Source organism: Bos grunniens, chromosome 1, assembly GCF_055505025.1.
Source record: "Bos grunniens cultivar Pamir isolate PY7600 chromosome 1, Bosgru_T2T1.0, whole genome shotgun sequence".
NCBI lineage: Eukaryota > Metazoa > Chordata > Mammalia > Artiodactyla > Bovidae > Bos > Bos grunniens.
Window position 1 is genome coordinate 24,584,583 of NC_141165.1, and position 25,273 is coordinate 24,609,855.

Consider the following 25,273-nt stretch of genomic DNA (forward strand, 5'->3'; position numbering starts at 1 on the left):
GTAACCATAGGCTTGTTTTATTTAGGGGTCTGTTTCTGTTTTGTAAATAAATTCATTTGTATCTTATTTTAGATTCCACATATAAGTAATATCTTATATTTGTCTTTCTCTTAGTCCCTGGTGACTCAGATGGTAAAGAATCTGCCTGCAGTGTAGGAGACCCAGGTTTGATTCCCGGGTTGGGAAGATCCCCTGGAAAAGGAAATGGCAACCCACTCCAGTACTCTTGCCTGGAAAATCCCACAGACGGAGGAGCCTGGTAGGCTGCAGTCCATGGGGTTGCACAGAGTCAGACATGACTGAGGCGACTTAGCAGCAGCAGCAGCAGTATTTTATTGTATATATGTAGTACATCTTCTTTATCCAGTCATCTCCTGATGGACATTTAGATTGCTTCCATGTCTTGACTGTTGTTAATAGTGCTATTATAAATACTGGAGTGCAGGTATGTTTTCTGAGTTAGAGTTTTCTTTGATTATATGCCCAGGATTCCAGCATAATGCTGGATTCCAGCTCCATTTGTTGGAAAGACTGTTCTTTCTCCATTGAATGGTCTAAGGATCATTGTTCAAAACCACTTGACCAAGTATGGAAGGGTTTATTTCAGGGCTAATTATTCTGTTCCATTGGTCTGTATGTCTGCTGTTATGCCAGTTCCACACTGTTTTGATTTTTATAGCTTTGTAGTAGGTTTTGAAGTCAGAAAGTGTGAGATCTCCAACTTAGTTCTTTTTAAAAATTGTTTGACTGTCATTCTTTTATTGATTCAATTGAGATGATTTGGGTTATTTTTTCCTTCATTCTATTAAGGTAGCATATCACATTGATTAATTTTTGTCTGTTGACCCATTCTCAAATTCCAGGAATAAATCCCACTTTATTATAGTGTATAAACCTTTTAATGTACTCCTTTGGTTTGTGCATATTTTGTCCAGGATTTCTATGTGAATATTTGTAAAGGATATTTGTAATTAAAAATAAATATATTGTTTGCATGCAGAGTCTCTTGAGGTTCCACATCAAGTTTAGGATGGATTTTTCTGTTTCTTCAAAAATGTCATTGCAATTTTGATAGGGATGACATTGAATCTGTACATTCCTTCTGGTAGTTTTGACATCTTAACAATATTGAGTCTTTCAATCCACAAACAGCTGTCTTTTCCGTTATGTCTTCTTTAATTTATTTCAGAAATGTTTTGTAATTTTCATTGTACAAGTTTTCTTTTTTTGCCTTTTTGCCTTATTCCTAAGTGCTTTATTCTTTTTTCTTGTTTTTGTAACTTTCTTTTCAGATTTTTCATTGTTAGTGTACAGAAATGCAACTGATTTTTTGATGTGTTAATTTTGTATCTTGCAACTTAATTTGTTCATTCTAACTTTGTGTGTAATCTTTAGGGTTTTCTGCATATAAAATCTATGTCGTCTGCAAACAGATAATTTTATTCTTTCTTTCTGATTTAGATGGCTTTTTCTTTTTTTTGGTTGTTTTGATTAGGTCTGTGTTGAATAGAAGTGAGAAAACGGGCATCTTTACTGTGTACCTGTTCTTAGAGGAAAGCTTCTAATCTTTTACCATTGAGTATGTTAGCTGTAGGCTTTTCGTATATGACCTTAATCATGTTGAAGTAGTTTCTTCCTAGTTTTCTGAGTATTTTTATCATGAAAGAGTGTTGAATTCTGTCATGCTTTTTTTGCATTGAGATGATCATGTAACTTTTTTCTTTGTTTTTTGTTAATGTGGTGTATTAGATTGATATTGGTGTGTTCAACCATCCTTATATTTCAGGAAAAATTCTTCTTCATTTTGGCGTATAATTCCTTATAAAATATTGTTGGTTTAGATCCTCTAGTATTTTGTTGAGTATATTTATGTCAGTATTTATATGGGATATTGATCTGCACTTTTCTTGTAGTGTCTTTGTCTGCTTTGGTATTAATGTAATGCTGGGTTTCATAGAATGAATTAGGAGATACTTCCTCCTCTTCAATTTTTTGGAAAGAATTTGAGGGGATTGGTGTTTAATCTTTCTTAATATTTGGTAGAATTCAATGGTGTAATCTCTTGGTCTTGAGCTTTTATTTGGGAGGTTTTTGATTACTGATTGAGTCTCCTTACTAGTTACAGGTCTATTCAGATTTTCTACTTTTTCATGATTCGGTCTTGGTAGTAGGTTGTATGTTTCCAGGAATTTGTCCATGTCATCTAGGTTATCCAATTTGTTGGTATAGAATTGTTCATAGGACTCTTATAATAATCTTTTTATTTCTGTAGAATTAGTAGTTATGTTTCTACTTTCATTTCTGTTAAAAAAACTTTTTTGTCTTGGGCAGCGCTGGATATTCATTGCTGCATGTTTGTTGCTGCACGTGGGCTTTCTCTAGTTGTAGTGAGGTGAGTGGGGGCTACTCTCATTGTGATGGGTAGGCTTCTAATTGCAGTGGCTTCTCTTACTGAAGAGCACAGGATCTAGGGTGTGCATGCTTCAGTAGTTGTGGCTTATGGGCTCTAGAGTGTGGGCTCTGTAATTGTGGCAGGGATTGAACCTGTGTCCCCTGCATTGGCAGGTGGATTCTTAACCACAGGACCGCCAGGAAAGTCCCCCCACTTTCATTTCTGATTTTAGTAATTTGAGTCTCTTTTTGCTAAATATTGCTAAATATTTGTCCATCTTGCTAAATATTTGTCAAGTTTGTTGATCTTTTTGAAAAACCAACTTCTGGTTTTACTGATTTTTTTTTTTCTCCCTCTATGTTTTCTATTTTTCACTTATCTCAGTTCTAGTATTTATTTCCTTCCTTCTGCTCTTTAGGTTTAGTTCTTTTTTTCTTGTTAAGTTCTTTAAGGTGTAAAGTTGGGTTCAGAACTTTCTTAGTGTAAGTGTTTACAGCTTTAATTTCTCCTCTTAGCACTGTTTTTGCTGTATCTCATAAGTTTTTGTATGTTTTCATTTCTTGATATTTTTAAATTTCCTTTTATTTCATCTTAGTCCATTGGTTGTTTAAAGAGTGTGATGTTTAATTTCCATCTATTTGTAAGTTTCCAGTTTTCTTTCTGTTTCCAGTTTCATTCCATTGTGATCAAACAAGATAGTTTGTATGATTTCAATTTTTAAAAATTTCTTAAGCTTGTTTTGCATATGACTAACATGTAGTCCATCTCATGTAATACTTTTGTTTACCAAGCAGATTCCAGTTCAGTCAGTTGTCCCAAAAATGTCCTTTATAGCATTTTCTTTAGTACAGGATCCATTTCAGGATCACATATTGCATTTAGTTGTTATATTGCATTAATTTCCTTTACACTGTGACAATTTCTCAGATTCTTTGTCATGACATTGAAGGCTGCAGAATGAATTATCTCATAGGTTGTTGCTCAGTTTGGGTTTATCTGGCATTTCCTCATGATCAGATTCAGATTAGATATTCCAGACTGTCTACTACATTAGTGATATTGTCTCCTGCTTAGATGATCACATCTGGAGGCAAGTGGTGGCCATCTGCCCTTCATTGATGATATTAATTTGATCATTGTTGAGGTGTTGTCTGGTTTCTCCACTGTGTAGTTACTGTTTTTCCTTTGTAGCTGATTCTCACTGGAAAGATGCTTTGAGGCCAAATAACTGTTCCACGTTATACTTTTGCTCCTTGATTAATATCTGTCGATTATTCCTGTCCAAACCAATCTTTACAAGGTGGTTATTTTCCAGCTCCACCACTTGCTTCATATTAACTGGCATTCTACTTTAAGGAAGAGCCCTGCATTTCCTGGGCATTTATTCATTTCACTGACTTAATATAGGTTTATGGATTTCAGATTTTACTGAGTGGTTTATAATCCATTACTATCATTATTTTGATGCTCAAATCATCCTTCCCTTAGCCAGTGGGAGTTCCTGTAAGCTGGCTTCTGTGCCCTTTTGATAGGAGAACCAGTTTCAAATGAATACTTTATGGATAGTGTGTTTAAGTTCTTGAACCTTTTCCAACCCTGAAGTCATGAAGATACTTTCTGTTTTCTAAAGGCTTTTTTATTTTGTGTTTTATATATTCATCTAAAATTGGAGTGGCTTTTACACATAGAGGCTAATTTGATTTATTAAAAAATTTTTTTTCCAATACAGGTACCTAGGTGACATCTAGCCTTATATTGAAAAGAACATTGTTTCCTGCTCTGTAATGTCATTTATGTCATGAATCAAGTGTCCACATATCAAGAGTGTTTATTGCGCTTTCTCAATCCTTATTTGCTTATCTCTGTGGCAGTCAGTATGATACTATCAATGACAATGGCTTTATAATAAATGCTAATATCTGGTACAACAAGTTGTTCCCCCTTATTTTCTTTAAGTCATATGGATATGGGATATTCTTGACCCTTTGCATTTCCACATATTTTACAACTTTGAGATATAATCGATATATGGTGAACTGTACACATTTAAGTTGTGTAATTAAGAGTTTTTTGATGTATGTTTATAGCCATGAAGCTATGACCACAATTAAGATAATGAACATAGCCATTACTTCCCAAAGTGTCTTCTTGTATCATTGTAATTCATTCTTTCCTACCTCCCAGCCCTGTCCTCAGGTTCATCTGCTTTTTATCACACTAGATTAATTTGCATTTTTTTATAATATTATGTTGATATAAACAGAATCATACAAAATGACATTTTACAAAATAATATTTTGTATGTACAAAATATGTACAAAAAGTATGTACTTTTTTTTTCATTCACAGTTTTCTAAAAAACTGAGTCTTTGTTGCTGTGCATGAGCTTTCTCTAGTTGCGACAAGCAGGGCCTATTCTAGCTGTGGGTGCATGCTTCTCATTGTGGTGGCTTCTCTTGTTGCGGAGCGTGGGTTCTATGCATGTGGGTTTCAGTAGTTGCGGTCCTTGGGCTTAGTTGCAGGACTAATCTTCCGGGACCAGGGATTGAACCTATGTCGCCTGCATTGGCAGGTGGACTCTTAACCACTGGACCACTAGGGAGGTCCACTGTGTACTCTCTTTTTGTTTGTTTTGTGACATGGGGCTGGTTTCATTCACTTAGGATAATTATTTTGAGATTCACTTGTTGATGGAATTGGGCTGTTACTAATTTTTGGCTGTTACAAGTCATGCTCTTATGAACATATGTTTGAGTCCATGTGTAGAGTGGAGAAGAGAGACCTCTCTAGCTAGGCCATTCTAGCAAGATTCCAAACACAGAGCCATAAAATAAAGATTGATACACACAGGTAATAATCTAAGCACTGATGTCCTTTACATAAAAACATCTATCCAGTAAGAAAATAGGCAAAGAACATGAACAGTGAGTTGACAGAAAATTGTAGTAAGATATTTATTGCAAGATTGCTTGCTATAGCAAAACTCTGGAAACAATCTAAAAGACCATCAGTAGGTGACAGCAGTAAATATGTGATACGTATTTTACTATCCTCATGTGGAATGATCATCAGGAAGTTCCAGAACAGTGTGTGGGGCACTGTGCTAGAGAGAAAATAAGAAGGAAAAAATATATAAATGCTCCCATATGCATGGATGTCAGAGAAACTGACAGCAGTTGCCTTTGGGGATGGAAATTGGAGGCCTGGAAATAAGGGCTGGCATGTAGACTTACATTCCACTGTATCCCCTATTCTGGTTAAATATTTTATAATATGTCTTTATTATCTTTAAGTTAGAAACTAGAAACCAAAGCCTATCAGTGTCTCAGAACACCAAACATTGATTATTATCATTATCTCCAGATGGCTTCACTTAAAGTGACTGGTTCATTTTAGGCGAGCTGCAGACCAGTGCCTTTCTTCATCTGTAAATAAGGTGATAATAGTACCTAGGCTTTAATGACAGAGTCTGGTGAAGTGCTTAGAAAAGTCCTTAGTGCATAGCAAGGTCTGCACCAGGGCCGCTTGTTAGGGTGTGGCCCTACAGATGAGTGACCCTGAAATGTTAGCTATACTACAGGTCATTCTGCTGAGAGAGAACCAGGCAACAAAGATTTTTTGATGGCAAGGCAGGGAAAACATGGCTCTTTACTTTGGTTAGGCATCTGTGAGCGTATCCTAACCTGGTTCTGCCACCATGTCACCACCTTCTCTGAGACTGAACTTTCTGGAATTCTCTGGTTTCAGGACACCTCCTACTTATTCATCACTGGCCCTGACGTTGTGAAGTCTGTCACCAATGAGGACGTTACTCAGGAGGAACTCGGGGGTGCCAGGACCCACACCACCATGTCAGGTGAGGGGCCTTGAGGCTCACCTCACTGTCGTCAGACACGGAGAGGAGGCGTTGCTAGAGCTGACAGTCTGTTACAAATATCGCTTTATCGACAGAGTTTATTTGAATAGACTGTAGTGTGATGTATTATCTACAGATAGTAATAAATGTGGATTTATATCTCAAACTCGTTAACTAATGGGGTACTTCTAATGCTTTTCTAGTCTTTGAAAATGTTGAACTAACTAGAATGATGGCTATAAGAATTATGATTCATGTGCATATAGTTGAACTTAAAAAATTGCATTTTGATGTGACTTTTTAAAAAGAAAATAATTATTTGGCTATGCTGAGTCTTAGTTGAGGCAAGCAGGATCTTTAGTTGTGGCATGTGGGATCTAGTTCCCTGATCAGGGATTGAATCCAGGCCTTCTGCATTGGGAGTGGGGAGTCTTAGCCACTGGACCACACCAGGGAAGTCCCTTGGTGTGGGACTTCTTTTACTCCAAAGTTGGGATATGTTTTAAGAGTCATCAGAGAAGGCAATGGCAACCCACTCCAGTACTCTTGCCTGGAAAATCCCATGGATGGAGGAGCCTGGTAGGCTGCAGTCCATGGGGTCGCTAAGAGTCGGGCATGACTGAGCGACTTCACTTTCACTTTTCACTTTCATGCATTGGAGAAGGAAATGGCAACCCACTCCAGTATTCTTGCCTGGAGAATCCCAGGGACGGAGGTGCCTAGTGGGCTGCCATCTATGGGGTTGTACAGAGTTGGACACGACTAAAGCGACTTAGTAGCAGCAGCAGCATCTTACCAGTCACCATTGGCCAGTGAGCACATGGTCAAGACCCGTGTGTTCATAAGCTTGGTCATAGCTTTTCACCTCCTTAAGGTTAAGTGTCACATATGCTGGAAGATTATCCTTTGCTTTCACCATTGAAAGATGCTGTTTATACACAGAGGCATGTAATTGGGAGCAGAGTATGAATCTGGTATTAGAGAAGACAGTTGTTGGAATAATGATTGGAATTCCATAATTCCTTGGCAAAAGACCTCAAGTTGTGAAAGTACTGCGTACCACACAGCAAGCAGTGTAACTGAAGATGGGAGAAATTGCCTCTTTGAGAGATTTCAGAGCATCGAGGGGCTGGTGGATGATCTGCACCTCGCTGTATTGTGCGTAAGGCATTGGGTCATCATTTGATTGTCAGCATTTCTTTCTTAGTGTACATATAGTCGAGGTATGTCTTAATGTCCGTGAGGTCTTAACATTTGATGAAATCTGCTTAAAAAATAAAAGTCAGATCTCTTGATTCCCCCTACCCACAGAAGTTGTTCCTCCCCTATCTTGGGTGGGGGTCACCTTGACACACCCCTTTTTCTCACCCCTGAAAGAGTCCTTTCAGCTCTCTGGCCAGCACACTTCTCACTGCTGACCCACAGCTTGTCACATTCCTATCTCAGGGCTCAATTGGCAGCAGTTTTTTTCTTACTGGAATATAAAATAATGTTGCGACTTTTTTTCCCCTTTGTTTGTAGTCTTGACTTTATTTTAGATTTATAGATCACAGTGCAGAAGTTCTTAAATTAAAACCATGATTGGAAATTAACCATGGTGTTTTCAAAAATGTATGTATTTATTTAATTAGAGTATAGTTTTATAATGTGTTCATTTCTGCTGTAGAACAAAGTGAGTGTGCTATATGTATACATAAATCCCCTCCATTTTGGATTTCCTTCCCATTTAAGTCACCACAGAGCACTGAGCAGAGTTCCCTGTGCTATACAGTAGGTTCTCATTGGTTATCTATTTTATATATAGTAGTGTCTATTTATCAGTTCCAATCTCACAATCCATCCCACCCTAAATAATGCTGAGTCTTGATGGAGTCTTAGATTTGATGAAATATGCAATTTTTTTCCTGACTGCAATGGTATTATATGTTTATAGTAGACAATTTAGAAACTATAGGAATAAAAATCACTAGGAATTTTATACCCAAAGATAAACACCATTCACTTTTTGGTTATACCCTGCAGTCTTTTTGTGCAGATGGATGTGAGTATACAACTGCATACTCAAACACAGGTGTATAATGTTCATTTGTGGCCTGTTTTTTCATTTGACAGCTTAATGTAATGAATGACTGTTTGTGACATTATATTTTCTTCTATAACATAATTTTAGCTTTAAAAGCATCATTTGGTATCCTGAATCTTAGGCTCTTGGGCTGTGTCTGATGCACTTAGCTCTGTAGTCTTAGAGTAAGACCCAAAAGATGCTCTACATGCATACACATATATATATATATATATATATATTTATTTTTTAGTAATAGCTTTATTGAGATATAATTCACATAGTGGGCTGCGTTTGAGAGAGGGGCCAGGGGAAACCCCAGTGACTAGGTGATATTAGGGCAAAAACTTGTATAAGGAGTGACCTCTGTAGGGGTGTAGATTCAAAGCAGAAGAAACAGGCTGCATAGACTGAGGATCAGCCTGAAGGCATGTGGTGGGGTGCCATCCTCAGTGGAGGCAGGCAGCAACAGGGCTGTCAGCCGGCCTGCCCTAGAAGGGGCAGGTGGGCATGAAGCTGTGTCTCTGGGCTGACAGGCGCCCTGGCTCATCACGTCCTCCCTGTCTTCTCAGGTGTGGCCCACAGGGCTTTTGAGAATGACGTTGATGCCTTGTGTAATCTCCGGGAGTTCTTCAACTACCTGCCTCTCAGCAATCAGGACCCAGCTCCTGTCCTTGAGTGCCATGACCCCAGGTGAGTTGCAGGTTGGAGTCCTTCTCTGGTCCCCCTGCTCTGGCTGGATCTCCAGAATCTGCCCTGGTGGGCAACTGGAAGTAGACTGTGGAGTGGAGTCAGGTGTAGGCATGGTGGTGGCATGTCTGGGTACAGAAGCCAAGAAAGATATCATTTATTTATTAAAATTTTTTTTCTTTTAGAGTTTATTTTTGGCCATGCTGTGTGGCATGCGAGATGTTAGTTCCCCAACCAGGGACTGAACCTGTGCTCCCTTTAGTGGAAGTGTGGCGTCTTAACCACTGGACTGCCAGTGAAGTCCCAAAAGATTTTATTTTTATTTTCCTTTTTCCTCTCTGTAATACCTGATAAGTAGCTTGGGAATAAAAAAAATGGGGCCCCAAAATATTATTTCTGGCAGTCTTAATTTGTTCAGAATTGAGATAGATTTTGTTTGTTTGTATTAACATGAAGTAAATCAGTGTGAACTGATACAGACAGCGTGCCCTTTAGGAAATGTGCTTATGCACACTTGCTTGTGGCCAGAAGCTGGGGCAGCCCTAGGGAAGGCCGTGTTGCTGGCCACCCTGTGGAGACCTTCTCCACTTTCCTTCTTGCTTATTTGGGCCACTGTCTGATGTGGGGGCACGCCACAGAGTAAACCAGACGCCCAGCTGGGGAACCACTGCTCCAGACCTCTGGCGGCTTACTTCTCCACTTTGTTTCCTCTCTGATTTTGAAGCGCTCACTTGGCTTACACGACTTCTGCAGAAGGATTTGAAATTGTGCCCCTTGAGAAGAAGCCATTTTCAGACCCTCCGCTGTGGGTGGACCTGGGCTCCCACCTTCTGGGCTGTGTCTGGGCCAGAGTTGCTCTGAAGAGTCATGTCCCCAGGACCCCTCCCTGTCTGCCTGCCTTACTCCTCAGGGGACCCGACCAGTGGCCCACTGTGTGTGGTCATGAAAGGGAGGGTGGTCACAAGGCCTAGAGCAGTGGGCACAGTCTCCTTTTCCGAGCCTCTGCACTGTGTGTGGGTTCTCAAAAAGTTTAGGGCATCTTTGAAGGTGTTACAGACCAAGGGCCTACACATGTCTGAATAGCCTGCTTTGGCCCAGCCATAGCTGCTTTCTCTTCAGTCCCAGGGAAGCTGTATGTGTCTGAGTAAACAGCGAATGAACAGTAAAGGAGGCCTTTGTTACTGGGTGGGGTGATGCCCAAAACCCCAGCGTGGGAATTGTCTTGTTCCCACAAGACAAATTGGACGGGCATTGTCTTGTTCACTACATGTCTTTTAGTGCCCTGTACAGTCCCTGGAATGTAGGAAGTGTTCAGAGGATAAATGAAGGCATCACCACATTTAGGGAAATAAGCTTGTTTTTTCCCTCTAAATGAAAATGGGAAGATCTTCTGGGTTAATATCAAGCTCAGGTTCATTTTAATGTGGTGGTAGCATAGGAATGTATCTTTGGGGACTGCTTTGCAAGCCCAGCAGAGACAAAATCAGTCCAGCCCCTACACACTCTGTCTCCCCCGTTTCCCTCTCCTATCCCCCACCACCCACAGAAGGCAACCGGCTCTTCCATGTTGATTAAATCTACTTCTCTTTCTACCCAAAGTGACCGTCTGGTTCCTGAGCTTGACACAATTGTCCCTTTGGAATCTACCAAAGCCTACAACATGGTGGACATCATACATGCTGTGAGTCCCACATCTGTTTGTCTGTCTGCTGGCTTGGCAGTGTGCATGTCCTGGTGCTTTGGCTCAGTGAGGAAGTGCAGGACCCACACGCCTTCAGAGCAGGCACCACAGGCAGGGCATGGGGTGGCGCAGAGCCAGGGCACAGAGGAACATGTTGTGGGAAGAGTCAGCGGGTGTGGCCACCCTGCTGGCTTAGATGGACCTGAGGGAGGGGCAGCACTTGGGCCAGCAGAGCCCAGAGGTCCTGAGCTGGCACTCTGTGGGGCCATGTGTCCAGAGCCTGGAGCTGAGGTGGGTTGACTCTTCACACACTTCTGTTTGGGGTCTCATGCTCAGAGGGCGTTTTGTTTCTCTAGAGAAAGGAGAGTTCACGAGGCATCCTGTGACATAGTTGAGGGACATGTTTGTAGGTCTGAGGAGCACAGGAGTCCTTTGTACTTTTTTCTTGGTGTAGTGGGTTCCTGGCTCATTAAGTGAAGAGGATAGTGTTGGAGTGAACTGGAGGCGCCTGTCCATGGCCATTGTCTCCCTCCTTCCTGTGTGCTTCCCTGTGTGCTCTGAGCTCTCAGCTCTTCTTGCTTAATTCAGCCCAGGTGGCTCTGTGGGGACAGCCTCTCCCAAGGCCCTGGCTCCCCCAGGGACCTGTTCCTTCTCCCCCGTGCTGTGGGAAGCCGGCGTGAGTCAGCAGCTGATCCTTGTTGCCGGGATCATTGCCTGCTGAGCACCATGTGAGCCCTCTTCCTCCAGCATGCCCTCCTCTGACCTTGGCCTTCACTACTCTCTGCACCTCGCAGTTGTCCTGTCTGTCTCTCACTGTCTCTGTCCTTCCCTTTCTTCTGGAGCCCTCCACGCTTTCTGGAAACTTCCTTCCTGGCCCAGCTTGGACTCTGCCCTGTTCTTAGTGACACTGTGATGGACAAAACTTTACCTTGGCAACCTCACCTCCGGGTAAGACATTCAGAGAACAAAAGCATACCCAGCGTGGGTAATTTTAGGTCCAAAACTACAGTGAATAAGGTAAAATGGGATCTTTGTTATCAGTGCCCCGATTCTCCTTTGATCCTATGGAGCCCCATCCCTGGTTCAAGGCTGCAGTCATCTGCCCATCCACCCGTGTTGCTAGCCTGCTGGGGGGAAGCCCTGGAGCCTTGCTCCAGCCTGAGCTGGGCCCTCGGTGTGCCTCTCTGGCCCCTGGCTTGAATATGTGCTGTGAACCTCCCCTCAGCCCCTGGTCTTATCTTCTTCACTCTTCCTGATCCAAACCCTAACTTTCATGTCTACTCTGCACTCGGATCACATGACATTGGCATTTCCTTTATGGAGAAAATTAAGAGCATCAGGTTCCTCGAGCCCCATAGGTTCCATTTCTCCCCTCCACCATCCCTTCCCAACCCCCTACATCGTATCTCCCCAGGCTCAGGAAATGAGGTGCCTTCACCGGGGCTCCTTGCTTCATCCCTGTCTATCTGGCCTCTTGCTTTCTTACCTGGTTTGACTTCTCCCTCTCATAACTCTTTCCTCTGGGCAGTCAATGTGTTTGAACATGTATGGACTTCTTGTCTGCTAAAACGTGCCCCTCTTTACCTGTATTTCTGCTTAACTGCTGTCCACAGTCTTTTCTCCCTTTTTCCTTCATCTCCTCGTGTCTCTTCTTCCTTTATTCCTCTCTGGAACCTGGCTTCTGGTTTTGTCCCTCTGTTGAATGGCAGCCCTCCTGATGACTTCTCCAATTGCTAATTCCAGGGGACCAAGAGCATTACATGGGTATAGTTACAGAGGTAACCATTATTATTATTATTATTATTTTTTTTTTTTTTAACAATTACAAGTCTTCTAAAAACAAAGCAAAATTATGTAGAGTAGCTCAAATGCATCACATAGAGAAACAGAGAAGCCTCCCTGGTGTTCTCTTCCAGGCACTGTTTCCCCCTAAACCTTTCAGGGAAACCACCATCCTGACTTTTAATAGCATAGTTTAGTTTTTCTTGGTTTTGTATATTATAGGAATGGAGTCATGTAGTGTGTGGTCTTACCTGTCTGGCTACTTTGATTCAACATGACAATTGGAATTCGTCTGCATTGGTGCAGTGTATATTGTTGCCGTGGTTCTTCATCTTTTGTATGAACAGACCACAGTTTATCTACTGTTGATGGGCATTTGGATAATTCTGGTTTGAGGCTATTGCAAATAGTTCTGATATGATCATTCTGTTATATGATTTTGGCAAAAAAGAAAACAAAACTTTCGCGTCTCTGAGTCCATACTGAGAGTGGAAGCCCACATCACAGTCGTGCATACACGGAGCTTGAGTGAACGCTGCCCAAGTGTTCTTCCTCTTAAAAGGACACCAGTCCTTTCAGACTAGGGCCTGAATCTTTATGACCTTGTTTACTTTATCTCTTTAAAGGTCCCGTCTCCAAGTATAATCACACTGGGTGTTAGGTTTCAACATATGAATTTGGAGGGAGGGGGTACACAGTTCAGTTCATAAAGTGCCATAATAAGAATGTGCAAGTTTTCTTTCTTTTTCTATGGACTGAACAACTGAAATAGCATTGGGATTTTCTCCTCTTTAAAAATGTGGGAGAAAGTCTCATAAAATTGTCAGTGCCTAATGCTTTATTATTATTTTTTTTGATGCAGGAGTGGCTTTTTGATAACTTCCTCTGCTCTTTAATGCTAATGTCTCTAAACTTTATCTTTGCTGGGGTCCGTTTTGGTAAAGTATATAAATTTTTCCCTGTGACTCTCTATTTCATCCAGATTTTTAATTTTACCTGCATAGGGTTATGTAGGGTTATATAGTCTCAGATCAGCAAAATCCGTTTCAGTAGTTTTCTCCTCTGACATTTTGTATTCTGTATTTTCTTGATAGTTACCTAGTAGTTGAAATATTTTATTGAGGTATTTTGAAGGGTCAACTTTCAGAGTTTTTTCTTTTTTAAGGCTGTTTTTTGCTTTTATATTAACTCCTTTTCTCCTTTCATTTAATCATTTTTTCCCCTTCTCAGATTTTTGAACCAGAAGTCTAATATATATTTTCTTTAATTTTGATAAAATCACATACAACTGCAGGGAAGGTTAGGAAATAGGGCCATTTGGCCGTCGTTTCTGTTACAGTGGTAGAAATGGAAGCTGGATTTTTGGTGGATACTTAGGAGTCTCTGCTACACTCTCTTAATCCTTTTAAAATAAAAGTAAGTAATATGAACAAAGGAGAAAACAGTATAGAAACATGCAAGGTGAAATGCAAATTTTTTCTCTCCTTATCAGTCTTTCTCAGAGGTAACTACTATTAAGTTTCTTGTATATCTTTTCAGAAAACAAATTATATGACAAATATGTGTCAATATATTTACTTTTAACTGAAAAAAATTATTACAGACACTTGCATACCTTGCTGGTTTTCACTTTCTTTCCCAATCATGGCATACAAATTTACCTTATTCATTGTGATGAATGTATATTATTCCATTGTATGGATGGAATGTTATTTAAGCATCACTGTACTGATAGACAGTTTAATCTTTTGTAGTTTTTGCTTTTACAGTAGTGATGCAGAAAACATCTTTGTGTATCAGTATGCTTTTGTGACTGTATCCATTGGATCAGAATGGCTATTTGGCCAGTAATGGAATTTGGCCAGAGAACAAAAGTCTTAAAATATATTTTTTTTTTTTTTAAGAAAAAAAGGCGGTGGGGAAGGTGGTATTTCTGGGTAGCCATGGTCTTCTAAATCCAAAACTGTACACATCCTTGAAAAACTGTATGTAGGTCAATAAGAAGAAAAAAAAAAACCTACCAACTCCATGCATTTATTGTAACTGGAAGACAGGAAACCATAAACTTACTATAAAAATGAGTGGAACAATAAATACCACTTTCTACTTGGACTATTTCTTGAGTTTTGGCTATAAGTCTCTGTGGAGAGCTAGAAAAAGTGTCGAGATGTTGCTCAGAAGAAAGAGAAGGGTATTTAGAAGAAACCACTCAGAGAGAAAGTTCACTGTAAGAGTGAAAATATTGGAAAAGAGTCCTGTTAGTTTAGAAGAGTTAGTTCAGAGGGGAGATTTAAACATGTACAAGAATCAAGAAGACAGTCATAGAAGGGTATTCCTTCTTGGGAAGAAAAGATTTAAAGGAAGAGAGAGGCACCTTTCAGTTCAGTTCAGTCGCTCAGTCATGTCCGACTCTTTGCGACCCCATGAACCGCAGCACGCCAGGCCTCCCTGTCCATCACCAACTCCCTGAGTTCACTCAAACTCATGTTCATTGAGTCAGTGATGCCATCCAACCATCTCATCCTCTGTTGTCCCCTTCTCCTCCTCCCTCAATCTTTCCCAGCATGAGGGTCTTTTCAAATGAGTCAGCTCTTCGCATCAGGTGGCCAGAGTATCAGAGTTTCAGCTTCAACATCAGTCCTTCCAGTGAACACCCAGGACTGATCTCCTTTAGGATGGACCGGTTGGATCTCCTTGCAGCCCAAGAGACTCTCAGGAGTCTTCTCCAACACCACAGTTCAAAAGCATCAATTCTTCAGCACTCAGCTTTCTTTATAGTCCAACTCTCACATCCATACATGACTACTGGAAAAACCATAGCCTTGACTAGACAGACCTTTGTTGACAAAGTAATGTCTCTGCTTTTTAATATGCTGTCTGCTGCTGCTACTGCTGCTGCTGCTGCTAAGTCGCTTCAGTTGTGTCCGACTCTGTGCGACCCCATAGATGTCAGCCCACCAGGCTCCCCATCCCTGGGATTCTCCGGGCAACAACACTGGAGTGGGTTGCCATTTCCTTCTCCAATGCATGAAAGTGAAAAGTGAAAGTGAAGTTGCTCAGTTGTGTCCGACTCCTAGCGACCCTATGGACTGCAGCCTACCAGGCTCCTCTGTTCATGGGATTTTCCAGGCAAGAGTACTGGAGTGGGTTTCCATTGCCTTCTCCAATATGCTGTCTAGGTTGGTCATAACTTTCCTTCCAAGGAGTAAGCATCTTTTAATTTCATGGCTACAATCACCATCTGCAGTGATTTTGGAGCCCTCCAAAATAAAGTCAGCCACTGTTTCCCCATCTGTTTCCCATGAAGTGATGAAACTGGATGCCATGATCTTAGTTTTCTGAATGTTGAACTTTAAGCCAACTTTTTCACTCTCCTCTTTCACTTTCATCAAGAGGCTCCTTAGTTCTTCTTCACTTTCTGCCATAAGGGTGGTGTCATCTGCATATCTGAGGTTATTGAGGCACCTTTGGAAATTATGAAATGAGGGAAGAATAAAGAAAGAGATAAATTTATGTGTTTGCAAGATAAAAACAAAAATTTGAAGGTCGTCATACCCCTTTCCCTAGCACTCTAATATCAAGACACCCATTAACTAAATAACACTTTGTTATACTGACAGAAGAGGGTGCTCTTGAACTGGGAATCTTGTTCACCATCAAAACTGCCAACCTGTTCATTCAGATACAAGTAGTTTATCTATATAAAGCTACTAAAATTAGAAAACCAAAAATGAAAGTGAAAAACTTCAACAAAACTCCTTTCAGAGTAAGAGTTCATTCAGCAGATGATCACCCTGCAGTTGTGTTCAGTAGCCTCAAATCATTTGAATTGTGAAAAATCAGAAACGAATAACGGAATAGACATAAAATAGGAAGAAGTAAAAGTTAGTGGTGACTGAATTAAAATGTGAGGAACAAAATCACATATCAGAAATGAAGACAATTATAAAGTGCTCTAGGGAGAAAATTTGAATGAAATTTAATAAGGAATGTTGAAGAAAGGGGGAAGACAACCAAGAATATAAAGAGAAAGGTAGAAAAAAAAATCAGAAAACAAGTGATTAAAGTGGCAAAGAAGACTGAACATACATATAACTGGAGGGTCTGACGAAGGACAAACAGGACTAGAATTGATGTGTAAAACTGTAATCCAAGAAAGCATTCCAGAAATAAGACCCAGAGCCAAACTCCCACTGAGTATATGGGAAAATTAACCAAGAATGATGAAACTAGTTAATATCCACATATAACCATTAGATTAAAAAAATCCTCAGATCAGTCATGACTGAGCACATAATGCATGTACAAACAGGACTTTGAGGCAAAAAGATGAAAACTTACAAGGTTAGAAGGACTAGAGTAGCAGCAGATTTCTCAAAGCAACAAGAAAGCAAGACAACAATAGAAAAACACTTCTGGAGACTGCAGGAAAGAGTATGGGACTGAGGATTTTGTCTGGCCAAGCTGATGTTCATGTATGAAGGCTAGAGAAAACTAGTTTTAAATAGGTAAAACAGAGGGAATTCTGTATTCCCAGGTGTTTCTTGAAGCTACCAGAGGATGAGATTCATCCAACCAAGAGATAACTGGAGAAATTCTAGCAAAGGGATTGATGGTACTTATTTAATTATAAGGCTAAAACTGGGTTGGGAATGAGTGTTTCAATTGGAGAAAAAATGCCACTGAAAGATGAAAGAGAAGGATGAGGGAAAGAGTATAACAATAAGTTCACTGATAGTTGTGGCTCAGCAGATTTTAAAAGTAGACAGCTCAGTTAATAAAGATATTAAATGGGGAAACAGACTGAAGGCAATAAAACGGTATAATTGCAGTGGCAACCACTAGATCAAAAATATACATCTTTTAAAATAACAACATAAAACATATCATTTAGAATGGCAAATACAACATAATAAACAGAATAATTATAAGAATAAAAATCTGAAATACCAATAAATACGAATGGCTTAACTTATTAAATTCATCTCATTTATTAAAAGAAAAAGATGTCCAATATACCTCATAAAGTAAAACCATCTGTATGTGATGTACAGGAGACAAAGTGATTCTGAAAAGTTAAACATAAGGGATGCGCAAAGGTATGTCAGGAGAACAGAAATAGCAAGTATGTGTGGGCCTAATATTGGATGATGTAAAATTCAAATATTTACTGTGACAAGGAAAGACATTTTCAAATGTTAAAAGCCACAGTCTGCAACAATGATAGAAAGATCTATTCCCTAAATGATACAACTGCCATCTTTGAAAATGAAAAGCTATAGGATATTTAAGTAGACATAGGTAGAAACAACTAAACACACCATAATTAGCACAATGTACATGAAATAGACAGAAAAATTAATATATGGAAGATCTCAGTAACATCACAGATAGATATTATGAATGTATTTCAGACTTTACAGTCTGGTAAAAGGCAACGAGGAGAAGGCAATGGCAACCCACTCCAACACTCTTGCCTGGAAAATCTCATGGACGGAGGAGCCTGGTAGGCTTCAGTCCATGGGGTCGCTAAGAGTCAGACACGACTGAAGTGACTTAGCAGCAGCAGCAGCAGCAAAAGGCAATGAATCTTATACTCAAGTGCGTGTAGAACATTTACAAAAGTTGATCACATATTTGGTCAGAAAGAAAGCATCCTAGCAGCCCATAAAGCAAAAATATTATAAACAACACTGATCAAAACTAGAAATTTATAGCTATAACAATAAATATACTCATTTGAAAATAATTTTTCTGTTAATTCTTGGATAAAAGGAGAAAATATAAGCCAAAATGACAGAATTATAAGGTGGTGCTAGTGATAAAGAACCCGCCTGCAAGTGTAGGTAGATGTAAAAGATGTGGGTTTGAGTCCTGGGTCAAGAAGATCCCCTGGAGGAGGGGATGGCAACCCACTCCAGTGTTCTTGCCTGGAGAACCCCATGGATAGAGGAGCCTGGTGGGCTATAGTCCACATGGTCTCAAAGAGTTGGACATGACTGAAGCAATTTAACTTGCACACATGACAGAATTATAAGAGAATCAAGATAAAAAAAAAAACACTTCATATCAATATCTACAGAATACTCTCTGTGAGAGGAGGAAAATGTATAGCCTTCAATGCTTAGTAAAAAATGAAAGAAGGAAAAGAAACTAAATTCTGTACTCAAAAAGCTGGGGAAAAATAAAATATTCTAAAGAATTCTAAGAATTTAATAATAAAGCAGAAATTTTATGATTTAGGATATAGAAAAACAACTGTAGCTAATGGAATAGAATAACTACTAGACAAGTTAAAAAGACAAGTTAAAAAGACAAGTAAAAAGTGCAAAGGTAGAAATAGAGATCAATGAAACAAAATAGAAACCCCAGAGATAAATCCATGCACCTATGGACACCTTATCTTTGACAAAGGAGGCAAGAATATACAATGGAGAAAAGACAATCTTTTAAGTGGTTCTGGGAAAACTGGTCAACCACTTGTAAAAGAATGAAACTAGAACACTTTGTAACACCATACACAAAAATAAACTCAAAATGGGTTAAAGATCTAAATGTAAGACCAGAAACTATAAAACTCCTAGAGGAAAACATAGGCAAATCATAGCAGGTGTAAATCATAGCAGGATCCTCTATGTAAATCATAGCAGGATCCTCTCTGATGTAAATCATAGCAGGATGTAAATCACAGCAGCATCCTCTATGACCCACTTCCCAGAGTAATGGAAATAAAAGCAAAATTAAACAAATGGGATCTAATTAAACTTAAAACCTTTCGCACAACAAAGGAAACTGTAAGCAACGTGAAAAAACAGACTTCACAATGGGAAAGCAACTGACAAAGAATTAATCTCAAAAATATATAAGCTGCTCATGCAACTCAATTCCAGAAAAGTAAATGACCCAATCAAAAAATGAGCCAAAGAACTAAACAGACATTTCTCCAAAGAAGACATACAGATGGCTAACAAACACATGAAAAGATGCTCAACATCACTCAATATCAGAGAAATGCAAATCAGAACTACAATGAGGTACCATCTCATGCTGGTCAGAATGGCTGCTGTCATAAACTCTACAAACAAAAAATGCTGGAGAGGGTGCAGAGAAAAGGGAACCCTCTTACACTTTTGGTGGGAATGCAAACTAGTACAGCCACTATGGAGAACAGTAGAGATTCCTTAAAAAACTGGACATAGAACTGCCATATGACGCAGCAATCCCACTGCTGGGCATACATGCTGAGGAAACAAGAAATGAAAGAGACACGTGTACCCCAGTGTTCATCGCAGCACTGTTTAAAATAGCCAGGACATGGAAGCAACCTAGATGTCGATCGACAGACAAATGGATAAGAAAGCTGTGGTACATATACACAATGGAATATTACTCAGCCATTAAAAAGAATGCATTTGAATCAGTTCTAATGAAGTGGATGAAACTGGAGCCTATTATACAGAGTGAAGTAAGTCAGAAAGAAAAACACCAATACAGTATATTAATGTATATATGTGGAATTTAGAAAGATGGTAACAATAACCCTATATGTGAGACAGCAAAAGAGACACAGATGTAAAGAACAGTCTTTTGGACTCTCTTGGGAGAAGGCAAGGGTGGGATGATTTGAGAGAATAGCATTGAAACATTTATATTACCATATGTGAAATAGATTGCCAGTCCAGGTACGATGCATGAGACAGGGCACTCAGGGCCGGTGCACTGGGATAACCCTGAGGGACGGGATGGGGAAGGAGGTGGGAGGGGGGCGTTCAGGATTGGGGGACACATGTACACCCATGGCTGATTCATGTCAATGTATGGCAGAAACCACCTCAATATTGTAAAGTAATTAGCCTCCAATTAAATAAATTAATTAAAAAACAAAAAAGTGCAAAGGAAATATAAGAAATTTCAAAATCACAAGAGGTGAGATGAACTGGACATTTTATTTGGCAAATACATTTACCAAAAACTGACCCTCTTAGACATAGAAAGCCTAAGTAGACCCAATTACATAGTAGTTGTTTCATAAAAATAGCAGCAGGCCTAGATAGTTTCATGTGGGAATTCTATGAAACTTTCAAAGACTAAAGAGTGACAATGCTACATAAATTGTTTCAGAGACTAGACATTAAACACACACATACACACACCCTTTACAAATTCTTTTCATGAAGCCAGTATGGCATTGATACTTGAATCTGATGTAGAGTAGAAAAACATTTCAGATTGGCATTACTTACCATCACTTGGCAAGAATACCAAATAAATTAACAGATTCCAACACTGTGTTAATATATACCTTAAGGAAGTAGGATTTATTGGAATGCAAGGTTGGTTATTTGGAAAATCTGTGCTATACTCTGTTAAAAGATGGAAGAAAGATCATGTAGTTGTTTTCATAGATGCTGAGAAAAGCTTTTAAGAAAGTTCAACACCTAATACACACAAGAGACTAGGAATTGATGAACATTTAACATGATAGACTTTAATATATACTTCTTCAAAACCAAGCATCTTACTTGATATGGAAATACACTAAGATCTGGGATGCTGTCCATCTTCACTATTATTTAACATTGTACTGGAGGTATCAGCCAATGCAATTCGGCAAGAAAGTCAACTAGAGGCAAAAAGCTTTGGAAAGTTTAACCTATGCTTGTGGAGGACATAATATGCTAAAGATCCTAGAGGATGTGTGATAAATAGAATAAATAGGGAACAGGATATAAAATTAACCTAGGAATAGTGTTCATATACACAAACAATAATCAATTGTATATGGTAGTGTAAAAACTCCTTTTACATAGCAGTAAAGATAGAACTGGACGTGGAACAACAGACTCCTTTTCAAAACTGGAAAAGGTGTAGGTCAGGGCTATATATTGTGACCTTGCTTATTTAACTTTTATGCAGAGTACATCATGCAAACTGCTGGGCTGGATGAATCACAAGCTGGAATCAAGATTGCTGAGAAAAATATCAACAATCTAGATATGTAGATGATACCACTTTAATAGCAGAAAGAGAAGAGGAACTAAAGAGCCTCTTGATGAATGTGAAAGAGGAGAGTGAAAAAACTGGCTTAAAACTTAACATTTAAAAAACTAAGATCATGGAATCCGGTCCCATCAGTTCATGGCAAATAGATGGTGAAAAAGTGGAAACAGTTGCCGGCTTTATTTTTTGGGGCTCCAAAATCAATGTGGACAGTGACTACAGCCATGAAATTAAAAGATACTCGCTTCTTGGAAGAAAAGCAATGACAAACCTAGGCAGTGTATTAAAAAGCAGAGACATTGCTTTGCCAACAAAGGTCCATCTAGTTAAAGTTATGGTTTTTCCAGTATTCATGTACGGATATGAGAGTTGGACCTAAAGAAAGCTGAGCACCGAAGAATCAATGCTTTTGAATTGTGGTGTTGCAGAAGAGTCTTGAGAGTCTCTTAGACAGAAGGGAGATCAAGCCAGTTAATCCTAAAGGAAATCAACCCTGAATATTCACTGGAAGGACTGATAGTGAAGCTGAAGATCTAGTACTTTGGCTACTTGATGCAAAGAGCAGACTCATTGGAAAAGACCCTGATGCTGGGAAAGATTGAGGGCAGGAGGAGAAGGGAGCCACAGAGGATGAGATGGTTGGATGGCATCACTGACTCAGTGGGCATGAGTTTGAGCAAACTCTGGGAGATAGTGAAGGACAGGGAAGCCTAGAGGCTGCAGTTCATGAAGTTGCAAAGAGTTGGACACAACTTAGCAACTGAACAACAACAAAGATAAAATATTTAGTAACATGAATATAGGCTTAAACAAATGCAGACATCCCTTGATCTTGGATATTGAGTTAATATAAAAATGTTAAAAGAGAAACTATGGCCATATCCTTTATTAAAGCATGCTATAGTTAAAACAGTGTAGTCTTGACACATAAATAGTGGAATAGAAAAGAAAAACTAGAAGTTGATTCAAGTACGTACAGAGTTCAGGCACATCTGATAAAGCTATTATGTCAAATTCTCGGGGCAAGATTAGCTTTTTAATGGTGCTAAAGAATTTGCTGGCAGATCAGTGGTTAGGACTCTACTCTCTCACTGCTGAGGGCCTGCATTCAGAAAAAGAAAATGGCCCTCCCCCCAAAAATAATGGTGCTAGGTGACTGGATAGCTGGTTGCATGCTCAGTCCCTAAGGTGTATTCTACTCTTGCATCCGTGTGTACTGTAGCCCGCCAAGTTCCTCTGTTCATAGGATTTCCCAGGCAAGAATACTGGAGTGTGTTGCCATTTCCTTCTCCAGGGAATCTTCCTGACCCAGGGATCAAACTTGCGTCTCTGCATTGGCAGGTGGATTCTTTACCGCTGAACCACAAGGCAAGCCCAGATAGCTGGTTAGGAAAATATAAAATTATATTTTTAGTTCATACCATATACAAAAATAAACTACAAATAGATCAGAGAACTAAATATAAGTGAATTAGTACTAAAAGAAATCATGGATCAATTTCTCTAGGAGAAGATAAAGGATTTTGAACTGATTTAAAATGCAGTTTAAGTTAAAAAATTGATAAATTTGACTGTGTAAACATTTAAAAATTGCACTCCACATAGTAAAAAGTACATACAGTTAAAAGACATCCAGGAATGGGACTTCCCTGGTGGTCCAGTGGCAGAGACTCCACACTCGCAGTGCAGGGGACCAGAGTTCAGTCCCTGGTCAGGAACCAGATCCCATACTCGCAGTGCAGGGGACCAGAGTTCAGTCCCTGGTCAGGAACCAGATCCCACACTCCCAGTGCAGGGGACCAGAGTTCAGTCCCTGGTCAGGAACCAGATCCCACACTCCCAGTGCAGAGGACCAGAGTTCAGTCCCTGGCCAGGGACCCAGATCCCACATGCAGGAACTGAAGAGTTTGCATGCTACAGCCGAAAGATCTTGCATGCTGCAGCTAAGAGCCAGTGCAGCCAAATAAAAACATGAATGTTAAAAAGACAACCAGGAATTCCTTAGTGGTCCATCGCTTAGAACTCTGCTTCCACTGCAGAGGGCTGGAGTTCAATCCTTGGTCAGGGAACTGAGATCCCACATGCCCTGAGGTGTGGCACAAGAGAAAAAAAAAAAGACAACCAACAATCTGGGAGAAAATATTTGTGACATATATTGCAAATAAAGGACCGAGAACTCTAAAATGTAAAGAACTTTTTAAAAAATTAAGAGAACAAAGACTAAAATTGATAAAAAGCAGGAAACAAATCATGAATAGATAGCTCACACACACAAAAAAAAGATATGAAATTGACCTTAAACATTTTAGAAAGATGTTTAAGTTTACTCATAATGCTAGAAATGCAACTTTAAATTATACTGAATTGTTTCTCCTTTGTCAAATTGGCCAAAAACTAAAAACTTGGAAATACTTTCTGTGGTAAGTCTGTGGGGAGTAGACACTCTGATATATTGCTGGTAAGGGTTATGGTAATATTTGAGGTTTTGCCCTAGCAGCCCCACCTCTAGGGATTTACCTTGAAGATACACTTCCCACCATACAAAATTATAGATGAACAAGGTTGCTACTGTTACATCATTATTTATGATTACAAAATATTCTAAGCAACTTGAATGTCAGTTTCACAATAATGTAAACAACACATAGGCTATGCAGGAGTGAAAAAGAGCGAGGTAGAGCCCTCTGATGGAGAAGGCAATGGCACCCCACTCCAGTACTCTTGCCTGGAAAATCCCATGGATGGAGGAGCCTGGTGGGCTGCCGTCTGTGGGGTCGCACAGAGTCGGACACGACTGAAGCGACTTAGCAGCAGCAGCAGCAGCAGAGCCCTCTGAGCTCATATGGAGTGATTCCCAGGATATATTAATTGAAGAAACCCAGAGTGCAAGAGGGAGTATTTCTCTGTCTAAGGTGGAAGGGGAATCAAAATGTTATAAATGTATCTACTCATTTCTGCAATACACACACAAATCATAAATCCAGAAAATGATGACATTCAAAACATGATGAGTGGAAGAGATTGGGAATGACATTTTTAAACTATGTTAATGTTTACATATTAAAAAATAAAATCAATACTGGGTGGTTAACCTTTGAAATAAAAACAAAAGAACATGAGTTTCAAGTGAATGACTTGAACACAGTATTTTGACTCTATATCTTTAGTGTAATGACAGAAATAAGGAAATGCTGAATTGAAGTTATATTTTCTGTGTGTGTGTGTATTTGGCAGTCATATGAATTCTGAAACTATTTCATTTTTATTTGCATATTGAATAAATGTTTTGAGGTTAAGGGAGTTAGATTCCACCGTAGGAGGAAGAGGTATGGAAAGGGAGGTACTAGAATGAACCCTGGAGTTGAACTAGAATGAAGTTATCAGTGTGAACTCCTGATTTTCATATTACTCACAGAAATGTGTATATGTGTATGTCTGTGGACTTCCTATCTCTTTGCTCTGGAATAGCTTCTTGGAAGTAATTATTTACCCCATCTCTCCACCGCAGGGACCTGGGCTTCTTGGAAAAATGGCTGTTTATACATTTGGGGCAGGAAAAAATTATGAGATAAACCTGAAAGTAAGGTAATTCCAGAATGTAAGGTAGTGCTCAAAGAACGATGGAGAACATCAAAAGGGCATAGAATCTATCTTGAATGAGCTCTCACTGTCAAATATGGGAACATTCGAACATAAAGTAATGTTGGTAAAGATTGTAATCCACACAATAAAATATAAATCTGTAAATTCACACTGTGGATTTTCCAGTAGTAAATGGGAAAGGCAAAGACATTTCTAACAGTAGAATGC

At 39.5% G+C, this 25,273-nt stretch overlaps 1 protein-coding gene across 2 annotated transcripts in view; it reads left to right on the top strand.

Annotated features, from left to right (window-relative positions):
* Positions 1-25,273, top strand: part of PCCB (propionyl-CoA carboxylase subunit beta) — a 95,927-nt gene that overhangs the window by 34,889 nt on the left and 35,765 nt on the right. For both annotated transcript variants that reach the window (XM_086355164.1, XM_086355192.1), the window contains exons 7-9: positions 6,140-6,248; positions 8,883-9,003; positions 10,600-10,681. In XM_086355164.1, coding sequence (XP_086211290.1) covers positions 6,140-6,248; positions 8,883-9,003; positions 10,600-10,681 — 312 coding nt within the window. The remainder of the gene's footprint in view (positions 1-6,139; positions 6,249-8,882; positions 9,004-10,599; positions 10,682-25,273) is intronic.